This window comes from Besnoitia besnoiti, chromosome X (genome assembly GCF_002563875.1).
Source record: "Besnoitia besnoiti strain Bb-Ger1 chromosome X, whole genome shotgun sequence".
NCBI lineage: Eukaryota > Apicomplexa > Conoidasida > Eucoccidiorida > Sarcocystidae > Besnoitia > Besnoitia besnoiti.
In genome coordinates, this window is record NC_042365.1 from 1546030 (window position 1) to 1560723 (window position 14694).

The 14694-nt window shown below is 59.2% G+C and overlaps 2 protein-coding genes across 2 annotated transcripts; one reads left to right on the forward strand and one right to left on the reverse strand.

Moving 5' to 3' along the window:
• Nucleotides 1-560: 560 nt before the first annotated feature.
• On the reverse strand, nt 561-6865 carry BESB_017720 (uncharacterized protein; the record flags this gene model as incomplete). Its single annotated transcript, XM_029360487.1, has 10 exons — nt 561-836; nt 1318-1603; nt 2069-2154; nt 2695-2789; nt 3061-3103; nt 3548-3638; nt 3885-3921; nt 4378-4465; nt 4748-5671; nt 6284-6865. The coding sequence occupies 10 exons, from the start codon at nt 6863-6865 to the stop codon at nt 561-563; spliced, it is 2508 nt and encodes an 835-aa protein (XP_029216463.1).
• Nucleotides 6866-10420: 3555 nt separating this feature from the next.
• BESB_017730 (Vps51/Vps67 protein) lies at nt 10421-14224 on the forward strand (the record flags this gene model as incomplete). Its single annotated transcript, XM_029360488.1, has 1 exon — nt 10421-14224. The coding sequence occupies one exon, from the start codon at nt 10421-10423 to the stop codon at nt 14222-14224; it is 3804 nt and encodes a 1267-aa protein (XP_029216464.1).
• Nucleotides 14225-14694: the final 470 nt, after the last annotated feature.

The window sequence follows — 14694 nt, forward strand, 5'->3', positions numbered from 1 at the left end:
GAGCGCCATGTACAACGTAAGTGGTGTCCGTGGCGACTCCCTCTTTTCTTCAATGTGAGCCCACACATAGTGCGTTGAAGCCTGGACTAACGCGACAACCGCAACCGCATGACAGCTTCTTAATGCAACCACATGAGTACAGCCGTGCAGGCTATTCGCGGCAACGCCGCGACCTGGTATCTTCAGCGGCGCTGCGACGTGACGCATCGCGTCTTACCACAAATTAATATGGCTGCTAAAGTTTTATATATCGGACATCCAAAGGAGAGCGTTCTTCCCCACACGTGGAACGATATCGCAGATGACCATTACGGCCCTGCAATACAGGCGGAACCACAGACAAAATTCATTTCGAGGATTCCGTCCTGTGACCAGAGGAGTTCTGCACTCTCAGGAGATCTAGAACTAAGGAAACCTAGTCCCACAAGGGGAATGCTTTATCCTGGTTTCACACAAAATACTGGGAATTCGCACAATTCTACGATTTTATAATCGGCTGTCCACGCCGGATTAGCGCCACCCCGCAAGAAGCCAATTTTTGTACTGGTTCAGCAGCCTCATTAGTGGAGAAGCAGTTTCTCGTGCCACAGTTGGTATCTCCACAAGAATTTCCAAGAGCCAGGCGGCGGCTGCCATTTGGACACATCTTCATCTTCGGAGTTCTCCTGTTTGCTGGCGTTGTTTGCCGTTATTCCACCTTCGGTTGGGCGTTCATCTCGAATGAACGAATCGTCAAGAAGAGCCATTAGCTCGATCGGCTGGCGGTTCAGGAAGGGGGAAAGATCAATCCTTGAGATACCCAAATCGAACTCGTAGGACGAGGGGTAAAAAATGTTCTGTTGACACCACAAAATTACCCACAGAAGCGAAATTTAGCATCGGTCCCCCTTGACGAAGGCGATGCATCCAAATGTACCACGGAAACGAATGTGTAAGCCTCATCACGCCTTTTGGCGGGCTCTGCCAAACAGCTCGCAAAAAATGTCATCTGAAGAGCGTAGTGCGCGCTCTTGTACTGCTCATCTTCCCTTTGCCGAAGCCAATAGAAGGAGACCCGTGAGCCTCCGTCTGCACGTGAGTGCAATATAGTGGCTGCATTGCCGCACAGTAATCGGGAAGCAGGCGAGGCCTCGCAAGGTAACACAAGTCTGGGGACATGCACCCATTCCAATCTGTAACTTTAAGTTTGAAACTCGTCCGACACGCGGGTAAGCTCCAAACCTCGGCCTGCCTCTGTCCCATTTTCTTTCCAGCCGCATGCGCCCAGTGGGAGACTGAGCACGCGATGAGGCCCTGCATTCGCACACACGCCATTACCTGAAAAAAGTCGAACGTGTAAATGTAATCCGGAGAGAAGACGAGTTCTTTCAGGAGCTTTTTTTCACCCATCATATTCTTGCGTGTCTCGGATGACACGCCACCCGACGCGAAGGGCCCTCCCAGCAGCCGCGTGTCTTCCTCAATCATCGGATTCATGACGTCTGGAGGTGCAATGTAAAAGTTTCCGTGACCATTTCTCTCGGAGGTGAAGGACGGCGCATCGCCTGCCGCTTTCGTCCCGTTCGCGCCCCTTCGCGACTCGCCGGACTCCGACTTAGAGATGCTGCAGCGCGTGACATCGACCGACAAAAAGGACGCCGGATTTCACAAAACCGACTAGTCTACACAGGCGAATGTCCCAGGCGCGGATACAAGCAGAAGCCGCGGAGGACAACAAAACTGAGGATCAGGCGAATAACGCACATCTGCCGGCAGCTTTCAGAAAGCAAGTTCTCTTTCGCGTGCAGGGATTGCAAGCGCAAAGAAGGCCACCTGAAGGCGCCACCAACCGCTGCGCATGGAACGGACTCTGCCGCGAAGCCTTCGTCTCTCCCCGCGCTGTTCAACCCCTTTACAGAGGAGGTCCGCGTGCGCCGTGAACAAGGAGAGACGCGCGACCTTCCTGCCGGCGTCGCTGGGGATTTGCGGCGACACACACGCAACGCCGGATGTCGGCGACTTCCTTTCGTAGGACAAAATAGGCTCGCCTTTCTCTTTGCAAGCCGAGCTATGGAAACCCCCGACGAACCTCTTTGGCGCGTGAGCAACGTGCACAGTCTGCGCCACGCAGACAGCAGGCGTGAGGAAGTATGGATGCTCCGACGTGATGTCCTCCTGCACCAAAGAGAAAAGCGAAACACAAGAGAGTCAGTACGAGGCGCGAGAAAACTCTGTTCCACCTCCCCCAGCGCACGGTGGAGGTCTGGGACTAAAGCGTACACCCCGACAGCAGACAGCGTCGGCTGTGTTGGAAAAGAATCTGCGTATCATCTGCACCCGAAAACGTGCAGCACAACAGAGTTTAGCGTTTACCGTCGCGAGCCTCCGCGAGGAACAACGGCGAATGCCATCAGAACAAACTAGACGCCCGTTCTGTATAACGCCTCCCCGCGCTGACTCCCGCCGCGTGGAGGTAGCGAGGCACGAGGGTCCTCCACGCCCCGTCTCCCCCCAAGCATTCTGCTGCCGAGCAGGAGAATGCATTTATGTAAAAAACGCCTTGAGTTCGCCTCCCTTGTCCTCTAAGTTTTGGAACAAAGCGAAAGAAAGAAAGGACACGACAGTTCAGGCGTCGAAAAACCCACGCCCCGAAAGGCGAGAATATACACTCCGCGCACGCGCGGCCTCGCGCCGTGAGTTCTAAACATGCCGCACCTTGAGCGTGTTGGTTAAGCGCTTGACAACCTTCATGCCGAGGCTGACCATCCACCGCGGGGGCAGGGACTTCAGCGCGTGAGAGAACACTTGGCCTGCGCAGCGACAAAAGCAGGACGCACCGCAAGCAGAAGTCTGGCGGGCGGGGGGGGGGGCGAGGGTGAACGACACACGTAGTCTCGAAAGTTAGGCGTCGGCGACACAGAAAAGAATTTCCACAGTCCACCACACGCCACCTTGCAGCGTGACGGATCAAAAGATGTCATGGGGGCCTTGAAGTCCCCACGGTGAGGAGGTTGGGTGAAGATTCGCAGCCCAAAAGGGTAGCTCGCCCGTGTTGCGGATCCTCTGGTGCGCAGGTCTTACCCGTCAACACTTCTCCGACTCGATGAGGCTGCAAGAACTGCCCCTGAAGACGAAAATAAGAAAGGACAACATTTGCAAGGGTCCCCGAGAGATGCGTCGACCTCCTCTCTCATCCTGCGCTGTTCTCGCGACGCGGCCAGCGAACCCAGCACCGGTTTGAAATGGCTGCATCAGAGACGATACAAGATCATGCTGTTTCACCGTGAAAACACTGAGCCACGCTGAAGCACAGCATGGGCCGGGAGGGGGCGCGCGAACTCCGGACGAAGGGATCCTGACTCTCCACGGCGAGGAGCCTATCTCACAGTGCCGCTGCGGACGAATCGCAGTAGATACGCCGCTTCCTCTCAACTGCTGTCGAATCTCTGCGGCGGCTCGCCCCTTTGAACGTTTCAGCGCCACGCAGGATGCTTCTCCTCTGGGCCGATGCGCGCATCCAGCACGATTCCGCACCGCTCTACACCGTTTTTTACGCCTTTGTATGTACCTGAACACACGCTTGCATGCAGCGCTTCTTCGAGTCTGTGTACGTTGCACCACCTGGGGACTCTCCGACGGCCGCCACGCGAATCACAACCCTGCAAAGAACAACACAGCCGCACAGGCGACCCAGTATCCTCGGTGGATAAAGCACTGAGAAGACGAGAAGGAACTTCCCACTCCGGCTGTTTGCACTCCAGGCGTCGCTGTCTTGGAGCAAAACTCCAGAAACAGCACCTGTCGAGCCGACTCTGCGCGCCCTGACGGAGCAGCCGTCGTCCTAAGGTACCCCCCTCCCCCCGGCGCAGCTTATTTTTTGCGGCCTCGACGCCACGCACACTTACACGCCTCTGAAGAAGGGATTCTCGAAACGGTGAACCGCTGCACAGAAATAACTGACAGCAACAAATTTGCATTTGCTTCCCAAACTCAATAAGCAGATATCAGAACGCCCACATTTCAGTGCTGCGGCAAATGCGCGCAAACCGCACAAGCGGAGGCAGCGCATTCCTATTTCTGTTCTTTCACAGGGCCAACGCTCCATGAAACGCTGCAGCCCTCTCGCCGCCGGGAGGCGACAGCACAGTGTCTGCCACATGGTCTCCGTAGTATACAAGTCGTATAGCACGACAGCAAATCTAGTTGCGATAGCTCAACTGAAGGCAAGCATGCGCTGTGAGCACCCTCGACATCGACTCTCCCGTTACGCTCGGTGACCATTTTGCTACGAATCTCGCTTTTCATCGGGTTTCTTCGCACGCGCTGCTTTGTCGATGGAGCTCTTGTAGCAGCTGTAGGAAGAGACGAAAGAAGCCAGTGCGGCAATCAGCTGCTCACCTTGCGTTGGATCCGCGAGCTCCTTTCTCATGAACAGGAGAGGAGCGGAAGGGTATCGGATGGCTGGAAGGTCGTGGCTGTTCTTCACCTGAGTGAGACGAGCCACAGATTTGCATCGCATGCATCCCGTGACTTCTCTGCTGTCTCAACGTAAGGCTCTGACTCAGCGGCCCCGTGTGAAAGCCCCCTGGCCACCACCTCAGGCGCTGCAGCTTCTCCACGGTCAGACCGACCCCACTCAGTGGCTCATCATACGGGACGGGCGACAAGCAAGCGAGCAACGCCGCTTCCCCCCCCCCTGCCCACCTCCGACCCGAAGGCGCGGCGAGAGGCAAAACCGCGATGAGAAGGGCACTCGAGCTTGACCTACATGCGTATTCTTCCACCGCTTCGATTTGTGGCGCTGCGCGAGCGCGTTCACCCGGTCGACGATCCATGCTTCTTCTGTGGCTCTGAGCAGAACGGGTCGCTGAGGCCAGGTCTCAACGGGAGGTGGCGGCGCATCGGCTGGCTGCGGTACGTCTTGCTGACCAGGAATCGCATACACAGAACTCTGTGCGCTCGATCGCCGGCGCTCGCGCCTCGGGTCGCCCGCCTCCTCAGGCTTCAGAAGAACTTCGCGGGCCGCGCGGGTCGCGGGCGCGCCCGCCGGGGTTCGAACCGCGTCCACCTGCAGCAGCGCGGCAGACTCCTGGTGCTGCCGCAGCCGCTCGAGGGTTTCTTGCGCTTGACGCTCCTCCCACGCAGTGCTGGGCTCACTGATGCCGTACAGGTACCACGCGGTAAAGAGGAAGACGGTCATGTAAACCCACCAGAGCGCGGAGTGGGACAAGGTTTCCTCTCCTGCGGAATCATGGGGCGGGCTCCACGGACGGAGGATCATCCCCAAGAAGCAGAGCGCGAGCTGCAGACCGCCCGCCACGCGCAGCTTCCGGAAGGCCACCAGCGTCTTGCGGTTCTCCTTCCTCAGCTGTCGATACGCCTCTGCCAAGCTGTGCGTCGCGATGGCCGCGGCTTGGGCCGCAGTCGCAGCTGCAGCCGCCGACGCCCAGGCGCTCTGAGGAGAGTGAGCGGCTCTTCCGCCCGTCGCCTGCACCCCCGCGGGATCTCTAGAGCTCCACGCTGGCGGCAACGGCGCCAGACCGAGCGCTAGGTTGTCTTCGCCGCTGGGCGCAGCAGCCGCAGCCAGGCACCTGGCTGCGGCGCTGGAGCGCGCGGGATGTTTCGAGAAACCGTCGCGCCTCGCCGAGGCAGGCGACCCGCTTCGGGAGTCGAGATCCTGAACCGGGCATTCCTGACACACGGCGCATCGCACACCATCAAGGAAAGAAGGCATACAGGGAGCTCGTCTTCTTCTGTGCGTCATAGCGCCGAAGCAATCAAGCAACGGCGGCACCGCCTGGAGAAAGCAGCAGCCACCAAGCGGGAGCTGGACTTCCAGCACAGTTGCGGCTTATGTCATCCGTGGCTGACGCAGTCATTCGCGAACAAGTGGGCAGCTGAGTGTCTGCCTCAGACTAGAACTGAACCACAGCGCTCCACGCACGCTCCTCTTCCTCAGCGAGGGCAACTAGTGCCGCAATGCCAGCGGTGCGGCATGTCTTCGACTTTCCGGCAGAAAACTCGATCTGGCTCGCGAGGGATTGGGATACATGATTTCTACTCTGAAGCTGGTACCCAGCTGCCCACTTCTTGTAATGACGGCGTCAGCTGCGGACTGCTTGAACCGAAACCGTGGGTTTTTGTACTTTGGCAGCCCTGCCAAGCTATACAGAGTATGCTACACACTGGTGCAACGCTACTTAGACTGCGAGAAGATACAAACAGGCTCAACAGCCGCGGCTGCAGCGAGAGCCCAGACAGTCGCCGCCTCTGTCGAGAAGGTGGGCGCTGCCCTGAAGCGTACCGTGTCTCCAGCGGGTGGTAAGGATGCAGGTCTTCTCGGGTATGCAGCGGCGCTGAGGAACCCGTTTTCGCGCAAAGGAGAAGCGAGGCCATCGGTGGGGGAAGATCCATTGGCGGCGGAGCGCGACCACGCATCGGCGGCGTGTGGGCTTCCGCACCCTCCCGCGAGGTCCTTTGCGGCACCCGGCCCTGCGTCTTCTTTTTCTTCTCCCGAGGTGCCCCTGGTGAGCGCAGGCGTGGAATCATCTGTGAGCTGCAGCTGCGACCACTGCTGCTTCATCTTCTCGTGGAACGCCCACAGGGTGTCTGACAGAGTCGACGCGCTTCGGTTGAGCGCCTCCATTGCGTCTCCTTCCCTCCTCTCTCCCCCGTGGGGTCCATCTGCCTGGCTCAGCGGCGGCCTCTGCCATCCACCGTCTCCGAAATCGCCGCGGTTGACACAGGGCGGGGCTCCGCGTGACACGTCCGGATGTTTGTCGGCCTCCGCCGGCAGCCGAGAGCACGCCGCCAGAGGATCAGAGAGGGACGCCGCTAGGGGAGCATTCCGGAGATACGATGTCAAAGTAATGTACGCCTGCTCCATGGTCGCGAAAATGGAAAGAATCGTTCAGCTTTTCCGCCGTTCAGCACTGAAAAGCTGCGAGTCACCATGGAGGGTCACTTGCGCAAAGGTCGCGCCCGCGCCGACACAGGGCGGACCAGGAGACGAACAAGTCGAAAAATTTCCAACCAGACTACTCAAAAAAACCCAAGCTGGGGATTCGTTGAGTGTTGACGCAGAAACAACGTCCTCCTCATACTCTTTTGCGTAGAGGAAACAGAGGTCACTTCGGACTTGAAGCACGCATCTAAGTGATGCGCACGCGTGACATATCCTCATACCTGGGTGTGTGTCCAGCGAAGCAAGGCAATCTGATAGGTAAATAGAAGAAGGAAACAAAAGGAAGCGAGATTACATCGGTACGGCAACTATTCCCCCGCCACACGAGCTAGCTAGAGCTGCCAGTCGATCAGAGAGTCGCAAATCTATCCGTTGGAGTGCTGCCGCCCAGAAACACAGCCATGGATAACTTCGACGAAAAGAAGTGGAAAAAGGCTCGTTGTTGTGAGCCCATTCAGTCCCTTCAAAGGGTGGTTTGTGGACTGACGGTTCCCGGATCGCTTGCTGCTCATTCCCGTCTTCCAGTGCCGAAGACATGCAACTGGCAATCTGCGCTCCAGAAAGCAGGAAACTCCAGGGAGGACCGGCACGAGAAACCCTTTTAGCGCTTCTTTCGGGGAACAGCCTTGTGGCGAAGCCAGGAGATATTTGACAGAAAACAGGACGGACGAATAAAAACACAGCAATGTTCAACGGCTGCTGCATGTATCCACGACGAGATCACTGAGAAGTGTCTCACCCTGGCAGCCACCGCTTCCGGACGGTCCCCGTTGAGCCCGGCAATCAACAACCCAAGCAGGATTTCTCGGCAGGATGTAGAGAAGAGAACAAATCCAGACTGTTAGAAAGCGGGAGTTCATGAGTCTCGAAAGCCTCTTCGCTCTCAAATCCATCGCAACATCAGGGGGGGGCACAGTCGCGGACGTTCGCGACTCCCACGGGGCAGGGGTACGCGGCCGCGTAAGCACGCAGGCGTTGTAGGGCGATTGACTTGAGCTCGACAGTTTCAGGAAAAGTGGGGACCAAACCTCGTCTGAGGACGAAAACAGCGGTGTTAGTCCAGCGTTCTTGTGTAATTCTAGGGTGAAGGAGGAGGGGGAGAGGGCGGCGGAGAGGAGGAGATCGGCACCGTGTGCTCCTCTCTTCGGGTCACTTCCGCACGCAGCCCCCCCAAGTAGTGCAGCAGCGCGTCAGCCCGTAGACAAAAAATGGACCGCAAAAAACCTCTGCTTGGTCCGCCGCCGGACTGACCGAGGCTTCCGGGCCCCGCCAGCTTCCTACAAAGTGGGCGAGGCTTCGTTTCATGTCGGAGATTTGCCGCGCGCATGGCTGAACAACCCACAAGAACGTCATCGGCCCTTTCCATCGCGCACCTGTACTTTACCTTCGTGCTGTGTAGGGCGATGGGTCGGGCAATGATTTGGGCTGTGCTATGCACGGTGAATGTTCCCTACACTTCGAGGCGCACTTAAGGTGAGTGGCGCGCCGACTTGGTTTACGCTGCTCTGTGGGTACGCGAGAGATCGTGTTCTGCTACTGCAACGGGCTTCACGGCCGCAAGCCGTCTCCCAGTCACCTTTTCCCACTTGTGTAACTGCCAACGGCGCTCGGTCGCTGTAGACGACGCAGATTAGTCACGAAGCCTAGGCTGGGACGGCTGGCAGGTGACGCACTGAGCGAAGAAGGGGCGTTTGTCCTAAGCTGAATGAACGCTTTTGAATGTCCTCTTTCAACTAGATGCTGAAGATACGACTGAGATCAAGAGAATGACTCTCCGTTCTGGAGCACACATGTGAGCACTGCCCTGGACTAAAAACAAGGAAATTCATTGAGGAACATACTCGGCGGACTCGCACGGCGGCACTCACTGCAGCATCATGCCAGCTCTCACTTTCTGCGTGGTGCAGATGCCGGCTCAATAATTACAAATATATGGAGCAGCTAGGCGCGTATACCCGTTCGCTTGCTCATGCGTCTGCGGACCCAGCACGGACATGCATACTGCTCTCTAGGCCACCGGTTTCTTATGAAGCCTTCGCGATGGGGGACAGCGCGCTCCGGAGTCTACACAGGCAGACGCACACTTGACAACTAGCCAACACAATAAAGTAAATCCAGCTCGCCGCTTGAGTGGCTGACTATTTTTCTCGCTGCTGATCCCTCCGTTTGACCTCGATTTGTGAATTCGCTGTTCCCTTCGAGTTCTCCAGTTGAGAGCAAAAAATACATCGTATCCCGCGCCAGTAAACAGCGGCGACAACGTGAGGTTGATGCAACCATATGACAGCAACTCCCCACGTCGGCTTGCTGTGGAATTTATGCCTCCCTTCAAAGTACAGTTGCTGCACACTTCACTAGGAATCGCATTGCGAGAGGGACGGAGTGACGACACGCGTGAATTCCTGAAGTGCGTACATCCGCCTTCCCTTAATGCCACATGCATCGCGCTGACAGGATCATAGGCAGGTCCATCCCCTGAACAGAAGCTAACACCGTGCATTTTGGAAGACACGGGAGTCGTACTGAGCTCCATCGCAGAACACGCTAGTTTTCAGAGGGTATGGGAGTCACCGCAGTGTTGACGGCGGGCGGCAGTGAGGATGCCGTTTCGATGAAAGCCGCAGAGACGACCTTGATGCAAGGGAACTAAAGCCTGACTGGCGAAAAAGAAGTGCCGAAATTAGTAGATTCGGATCCTCTGGTTGTATGAACGTCTCGGCCTCCGCGCCAACAGTAAGGACCTTTTGGTACTGACGTCCGTGTTAAGTCGCCGGAAGGTCCACTTTCAGTTCCCAGGTCTGAATGAGCACTCGTGTAAACGTTCCCTCCCTGCGGCCATTGCCTTCTAAGACCCGATGGCCATCAAATTGCCACAGGTTTTGACGGTAAGGAAATCAGAAGCAACGAGTTTGTTTTATGTCGAAAGCTGGGCAGCGTTCGAAAAAGCACGCATGTTGACTGCATGTGCCGCGCAACCGCTCGGTAGACAAGGAGTTAGTCACGTCTTCTACGTTTAGGTGTAGCATATCGTTTAGAGAGTCTCGATTTCGTTTCTTTTCTTTCTTCCAGAGTACAAAAAACCTTTTTAGGGCCATTTCAGGGGGATGCGTCGATGTGTGAGAGAAATTCAGGCTTTTTCGCGTCGCTAGCGCATCATCAGCACTTCTCCGGGTGTTTGGTGACACGTGTTGTCGCACTTCCCCATCGTCCGCGTGTCTCCATGCAGCTATCGTGTGATTTTTCAACTACTGGCAACAGCCGCCTTGTTTCTCATCCGCCCTTGTTTCTCATCCGCCCTCTGCATGTGGTGCTCTAGGGAGGGTTGGGAGTGTCTGTTCAAAGTTGGCTCGCGCCCTGGGGTCCTTGAAGCGGGACAGGCCTTCTGCTGGAGGGAGTTCTCCTAAAATGTCTGAGGACAGTTAGCCCTTCCCCGCGCCTCCCCACCACTCCGCTTTATCTCTTGCATTCGCTTCAAAAATGTCTCACACCGCGGGCGCGGGATCGGGCGCTCGCGGTCCGTCTCGCAGAAGCAAAGTCGGCGCGCTGCTCAGTGAGTACTACAATCTGGGCGACGAAAACAGTCACACGTCTCAAGCCAAGTCAGAGCCGGCTGGCCCCCCGCAGAAGCCGTCTGCCGCCGCGCCTGGCGGGAGCGCGTCGAATGGATTGGCGCAGCCGTTTCGCGGCGCAGGCGGCCCCGCTCAGAATCGACCCTCGGGAAGTCCGGGGGCAGAGGCCCTCCCGACGGGACCCAGCGGCTTCTCGCCCTGCACAACATCATCCGAAGCGAAGGGCTCTGCGACGGCTAGCCCGCGCTCCTGCTCGCGGGGTGGCGACTCGCGAATGTTATCTTCAACTGGGCACCAAACTGCGGCCGGCGCGGGCGACGTCGAGCGGGGCGGGAAGACCGACTTAGACAGCGAGAACTTCGATGTGCATGCGTACTTCGCCTCAGCAGTTCAAACCTCGTCGCTTCGCGAGCTTCTGCGGCGGAGCGGCCAGCTGGAAGAAGAAGTGCGGCGCTTCGAGGGGGAGCTCCAGACGCTGGTCTACGAGAACTACGGAAAATTCCTCGACGCGGCCGAGACAGTCCGCTGCGTGAAAGAGGACATGCAGGCCCTCCAAGAAGACATGGGTCAGCTGGACTCGCGAGTCGACGCCATCGAAGGCTCCAGTCGCGAGCTCGACGAGCTCGTGCGCGACCGCGCAGCGAGTATTGAGGAGTTGGTCTCGTTCCGCCAGCTTCTTGACAAACTTCAGATTCTCTTCACATTTCCAGAGGTGCTGCGTCGCCACTTGGCGAACGGCGACGCGGAGACAGTCCTGTCCATCTACCTGCATATTCACCCGTTCCTCCAGGCCCAGCAGAAAGCGCTGCCACGTCTCCAGCGCCTGCAGCTGCTGGACGCGGACGCCACATCCGTTTTCCGCTGTGCAAAGAAGGTCCTTCGTCAGCGATTGGAGCCGCCCTCTAGTTCTTCTTCAGGGGAGGACGCTGCGTCGCTCCCGGGAGCTCGCCCCGCGGCCGTCAGTTCTGCGGGCTCCGCAGAGATTTTGTCATCAAAGGACGCGTCGAAGATCCTCATGCTGCTGCTTGAAGCCCAGGACGAAGGCCGCGCCTCCCTCCTGCAGCTCTACCACCGAAGTCGAACCCATGCGCTGATTCAGCTGCTGCAGCTCATCTTCGAGCAGGATCGTCTCCAGCGAGAGGCGGCGGCGATTCAGCAACAGCAGGACAAGCAGACCGATGCGTCCTCTGCGAGGACTGCTCAGGGGGCGCGAGGATCCGCTACGAGTGGAGACTCCGGCAGCCAAGTCAGCGGCAGCGGCCACGGCGCGTTGTCTGCAGAGTTCCGGGGCGGGGAGGCAGGCGCGGGGACGCGGCGCATGCTCGAAGTGGCTTGCAGCAGCGTGTCTGAGCAGCTCATGGGCCCCTTGGTCGACGCGGTGCACGACACGCTTGTGGTTTTTCGGTGGAACGATCGGCCCGGAAGCGGCAGCCAGAAAGACGACGCAGGCGGAGGAAGCCAGCAGACGTATGCAGGGCGAGGCGCCCGTCCACCTGCCAGCCGCGCGAAGCCTGAAGGGGACAAGCTGAGCGCGGAGGACAGCGCAACCTTGCAGGGGTTCCTCATGCCTGTTCTTCGCTCGGTTTTCGCGCGCGTCCTCGCACTTCTCGCCTCCACAAATCCTCCTGCGGCGTCCGTCGTTTCGGCAGTCGACTCGCTGCGGGTCGCGCTTCGGCGGCTGCATGCGGTGCTCCCTGCCGACCAGCAGCAGCTGCTGGCGGAGGAGTTCGTGAGCTTCTCGGACCAGCTTCTCCAGCAGGAAATCGCCTTGGCGTTCAGGGAGTCCTACTTGCGTGCCGCTGAAGAACTCGGCGCGCTGCAGGCCTTCTGCCACAACATGCAGGCGCCGCAGCTGCCCGGCACCAGGGGCCCCTCTGACGACGCCTCCTCGCCAGCGGAGACTGCTGAGAGGCGCAGCCTCGGAAGCAGAGGAGTCGGGGCCGCGGGGCAGCCCCTAGACGACTCGAAGACGCAAGAGGCTCTTCAGCAGCTCGCGCGAACGGAACACGCAGTTCTTCTTCAAGGGTGTTTGACGCTGACCGACGCCCACCAGCTGGTCAACGGCGTCTGCGGAGTCAAGTCCGCTCAGGCAGAGCGACTCGTGCGCACTGACATCGTCGCGTGGACGGAAGGCTTCTTCTCGCTCGTCGTGAAGTGTCTCCTGCGGCTCACGCGCGACACGCCCACAGCTCTCCAGGAGCGCGTGGAGCAGCGGGTCGAGGCCGAGGAGTTGCGAGAAGATGAGCTGGCGTGGCGTGAGCACCTGGAGGAGGGCCTTGAGGGGTTCGCGGCGGCGAGGTACCTCGGGGCGCCTTCGAAGGCGATCAAGCCGCGGGCGTCGGCGACCAGCGGCAAGTCTAGCCTCGAGCGGCAAATCACCGACGCGGTTCACACGGCGATCTTCACATACCTTGTCGGCCCTGGGGTGGAGGGGCGGTCAGAGTCAGCGGGAAGCGCACTGCGAAGACTCGAGGGCAGGGCGGGCGAGAAGGACCCGAGCGAAGCCCGCACCTTCCCCGCGGGCTATCTGGACGAGGGACGCACGCTGTTCTGTCTGCTGATGATGCGCATGGGTCGGCACCTCGAACTGCAGGGCCTGGGAAAGGTTGCAGCTGTGGCTGTCGAGCTCTTCCCCTCGTTTCCGGTTCACCGGCTGACCGCGTCGTCCGCGGGCCCTCTGCCGGCTGGCAAGGGGGCGCCTGAGCGGTCAGAGTCGCCAGAGGAGGCCGCTGCTGCTACGGACGAGAAGAGTCAGCCGCTGCTGCTGCGCACGCGCTGGGCGTCGCAAGCTGTGTTGACTACTTACGTGTATCACCGCGGCCTCGAAGGCGCCGCGCTCGCGACGGCGGCGCTACGGGACTTTGATTGTCTCCAGAATATCGACGAGAAGTCTGCGGGTGAGGAGGCGGCGCCGCCGCCTGTGGACGACGCTGCCGGGGCGGAGGGCTGGGTTGGCGCGAGCGGTAGTGCCAAGAAGAGTCCCTTCGCGAGGGGACTCACCGCCCAAGAGCAGCAGCAGCTGCAGATTTTAGGGCTTTTGGATCCGCTTCTGCAGCTCCTGCAGAGGTGCGACGCCGAGTGTGCGAAGCTCCTGGGCGAACGGAGACAGGGTGCGGGGGGGATTGGCAGCGCGTGCGTGATGCCCGGGACGACTGGAGCCGGGGCGGGGTCGGAGCAAACTCACCAGCGGCGCATGGCGCGCCTTTTCGGGCGCCGGCGGACGGCGATTGAGAAGGAGATGGAGCGGCTTTTTGCGCGGAAGCAGGCGGTTTTTGCGCAGGTGCCCTTCAGCCGGGCGAAAGCCGTCATGGGCATCTTCCGCATCGCCTCGCGCGCGCTCGTTGAGGACGTCCGCAGCCAGCTGTTTAGTCGCTCCGCTGTCCGCCAGCTGCAGCTCGAGTGTGCCGCTGCTTCGGAATTCATTCGCGATCTCGTCGCCGCCGAGGACGGGTCTGTTGTAGATGGGCTCCTCGACGAGATCACGGCCTCCGCCACGGCGCGATGCATAGAGCGCGCGCCAAAACTGCCACTGCTCGGATGCGTGACAGTCCGCGGCGCTGTGGGCGTGGCCGCAGCTGCAGCCGCTGTCGCTGCGGCGACCGGCGGGGTAGATCCTGACGCGGGCAACGTGTTGCTGGAGCAGGCTGTTGTGGAAGATGTGTGTAACCGCTGTCGCGGGAGATACGAGCGCGTCCTCAAAGGAGGCCTATGAACGCGCGCGTGTGTTCAGGAGGGAGGGCGGGAACCGGTCGTGAGAAAAAGAGCGAGACGGCTGCCCCCACCCCCCTCTCTCTCGCGAAGCAGTAAAGGAGTCTCCGCGTCCCCGAGAGGGACGCGGGGGAACTTCCATCTCTGTTGAAAGTTCCTTTGTAGGCGTCCTGGATCGTTTTCTAGCCGAGCATTGCTCCCTTGAGTCGTGTCTTTTTTGCTCCGCTCCCGAAGCGTCTCGACACCACGCTGTCGCCACCGGCTCAGTCTCTCTGGCGCGCGGGCCCCTTTTTTTTAGCTTGGCGGCTGCGTGACCACCTCCAGCTTCGTTTCGAGGATTTTTCTCAGGTTTTCCACCAGCTCGCACTGCGGAACAGAAAACAGTTTGCGAGAGGCAGCACCAGGGCACACGCAGCGGCAAAGGTACCTCTCGTTTCACGTGAGCAACCGGGGATTGGGAGTTCAGCGCTGTAG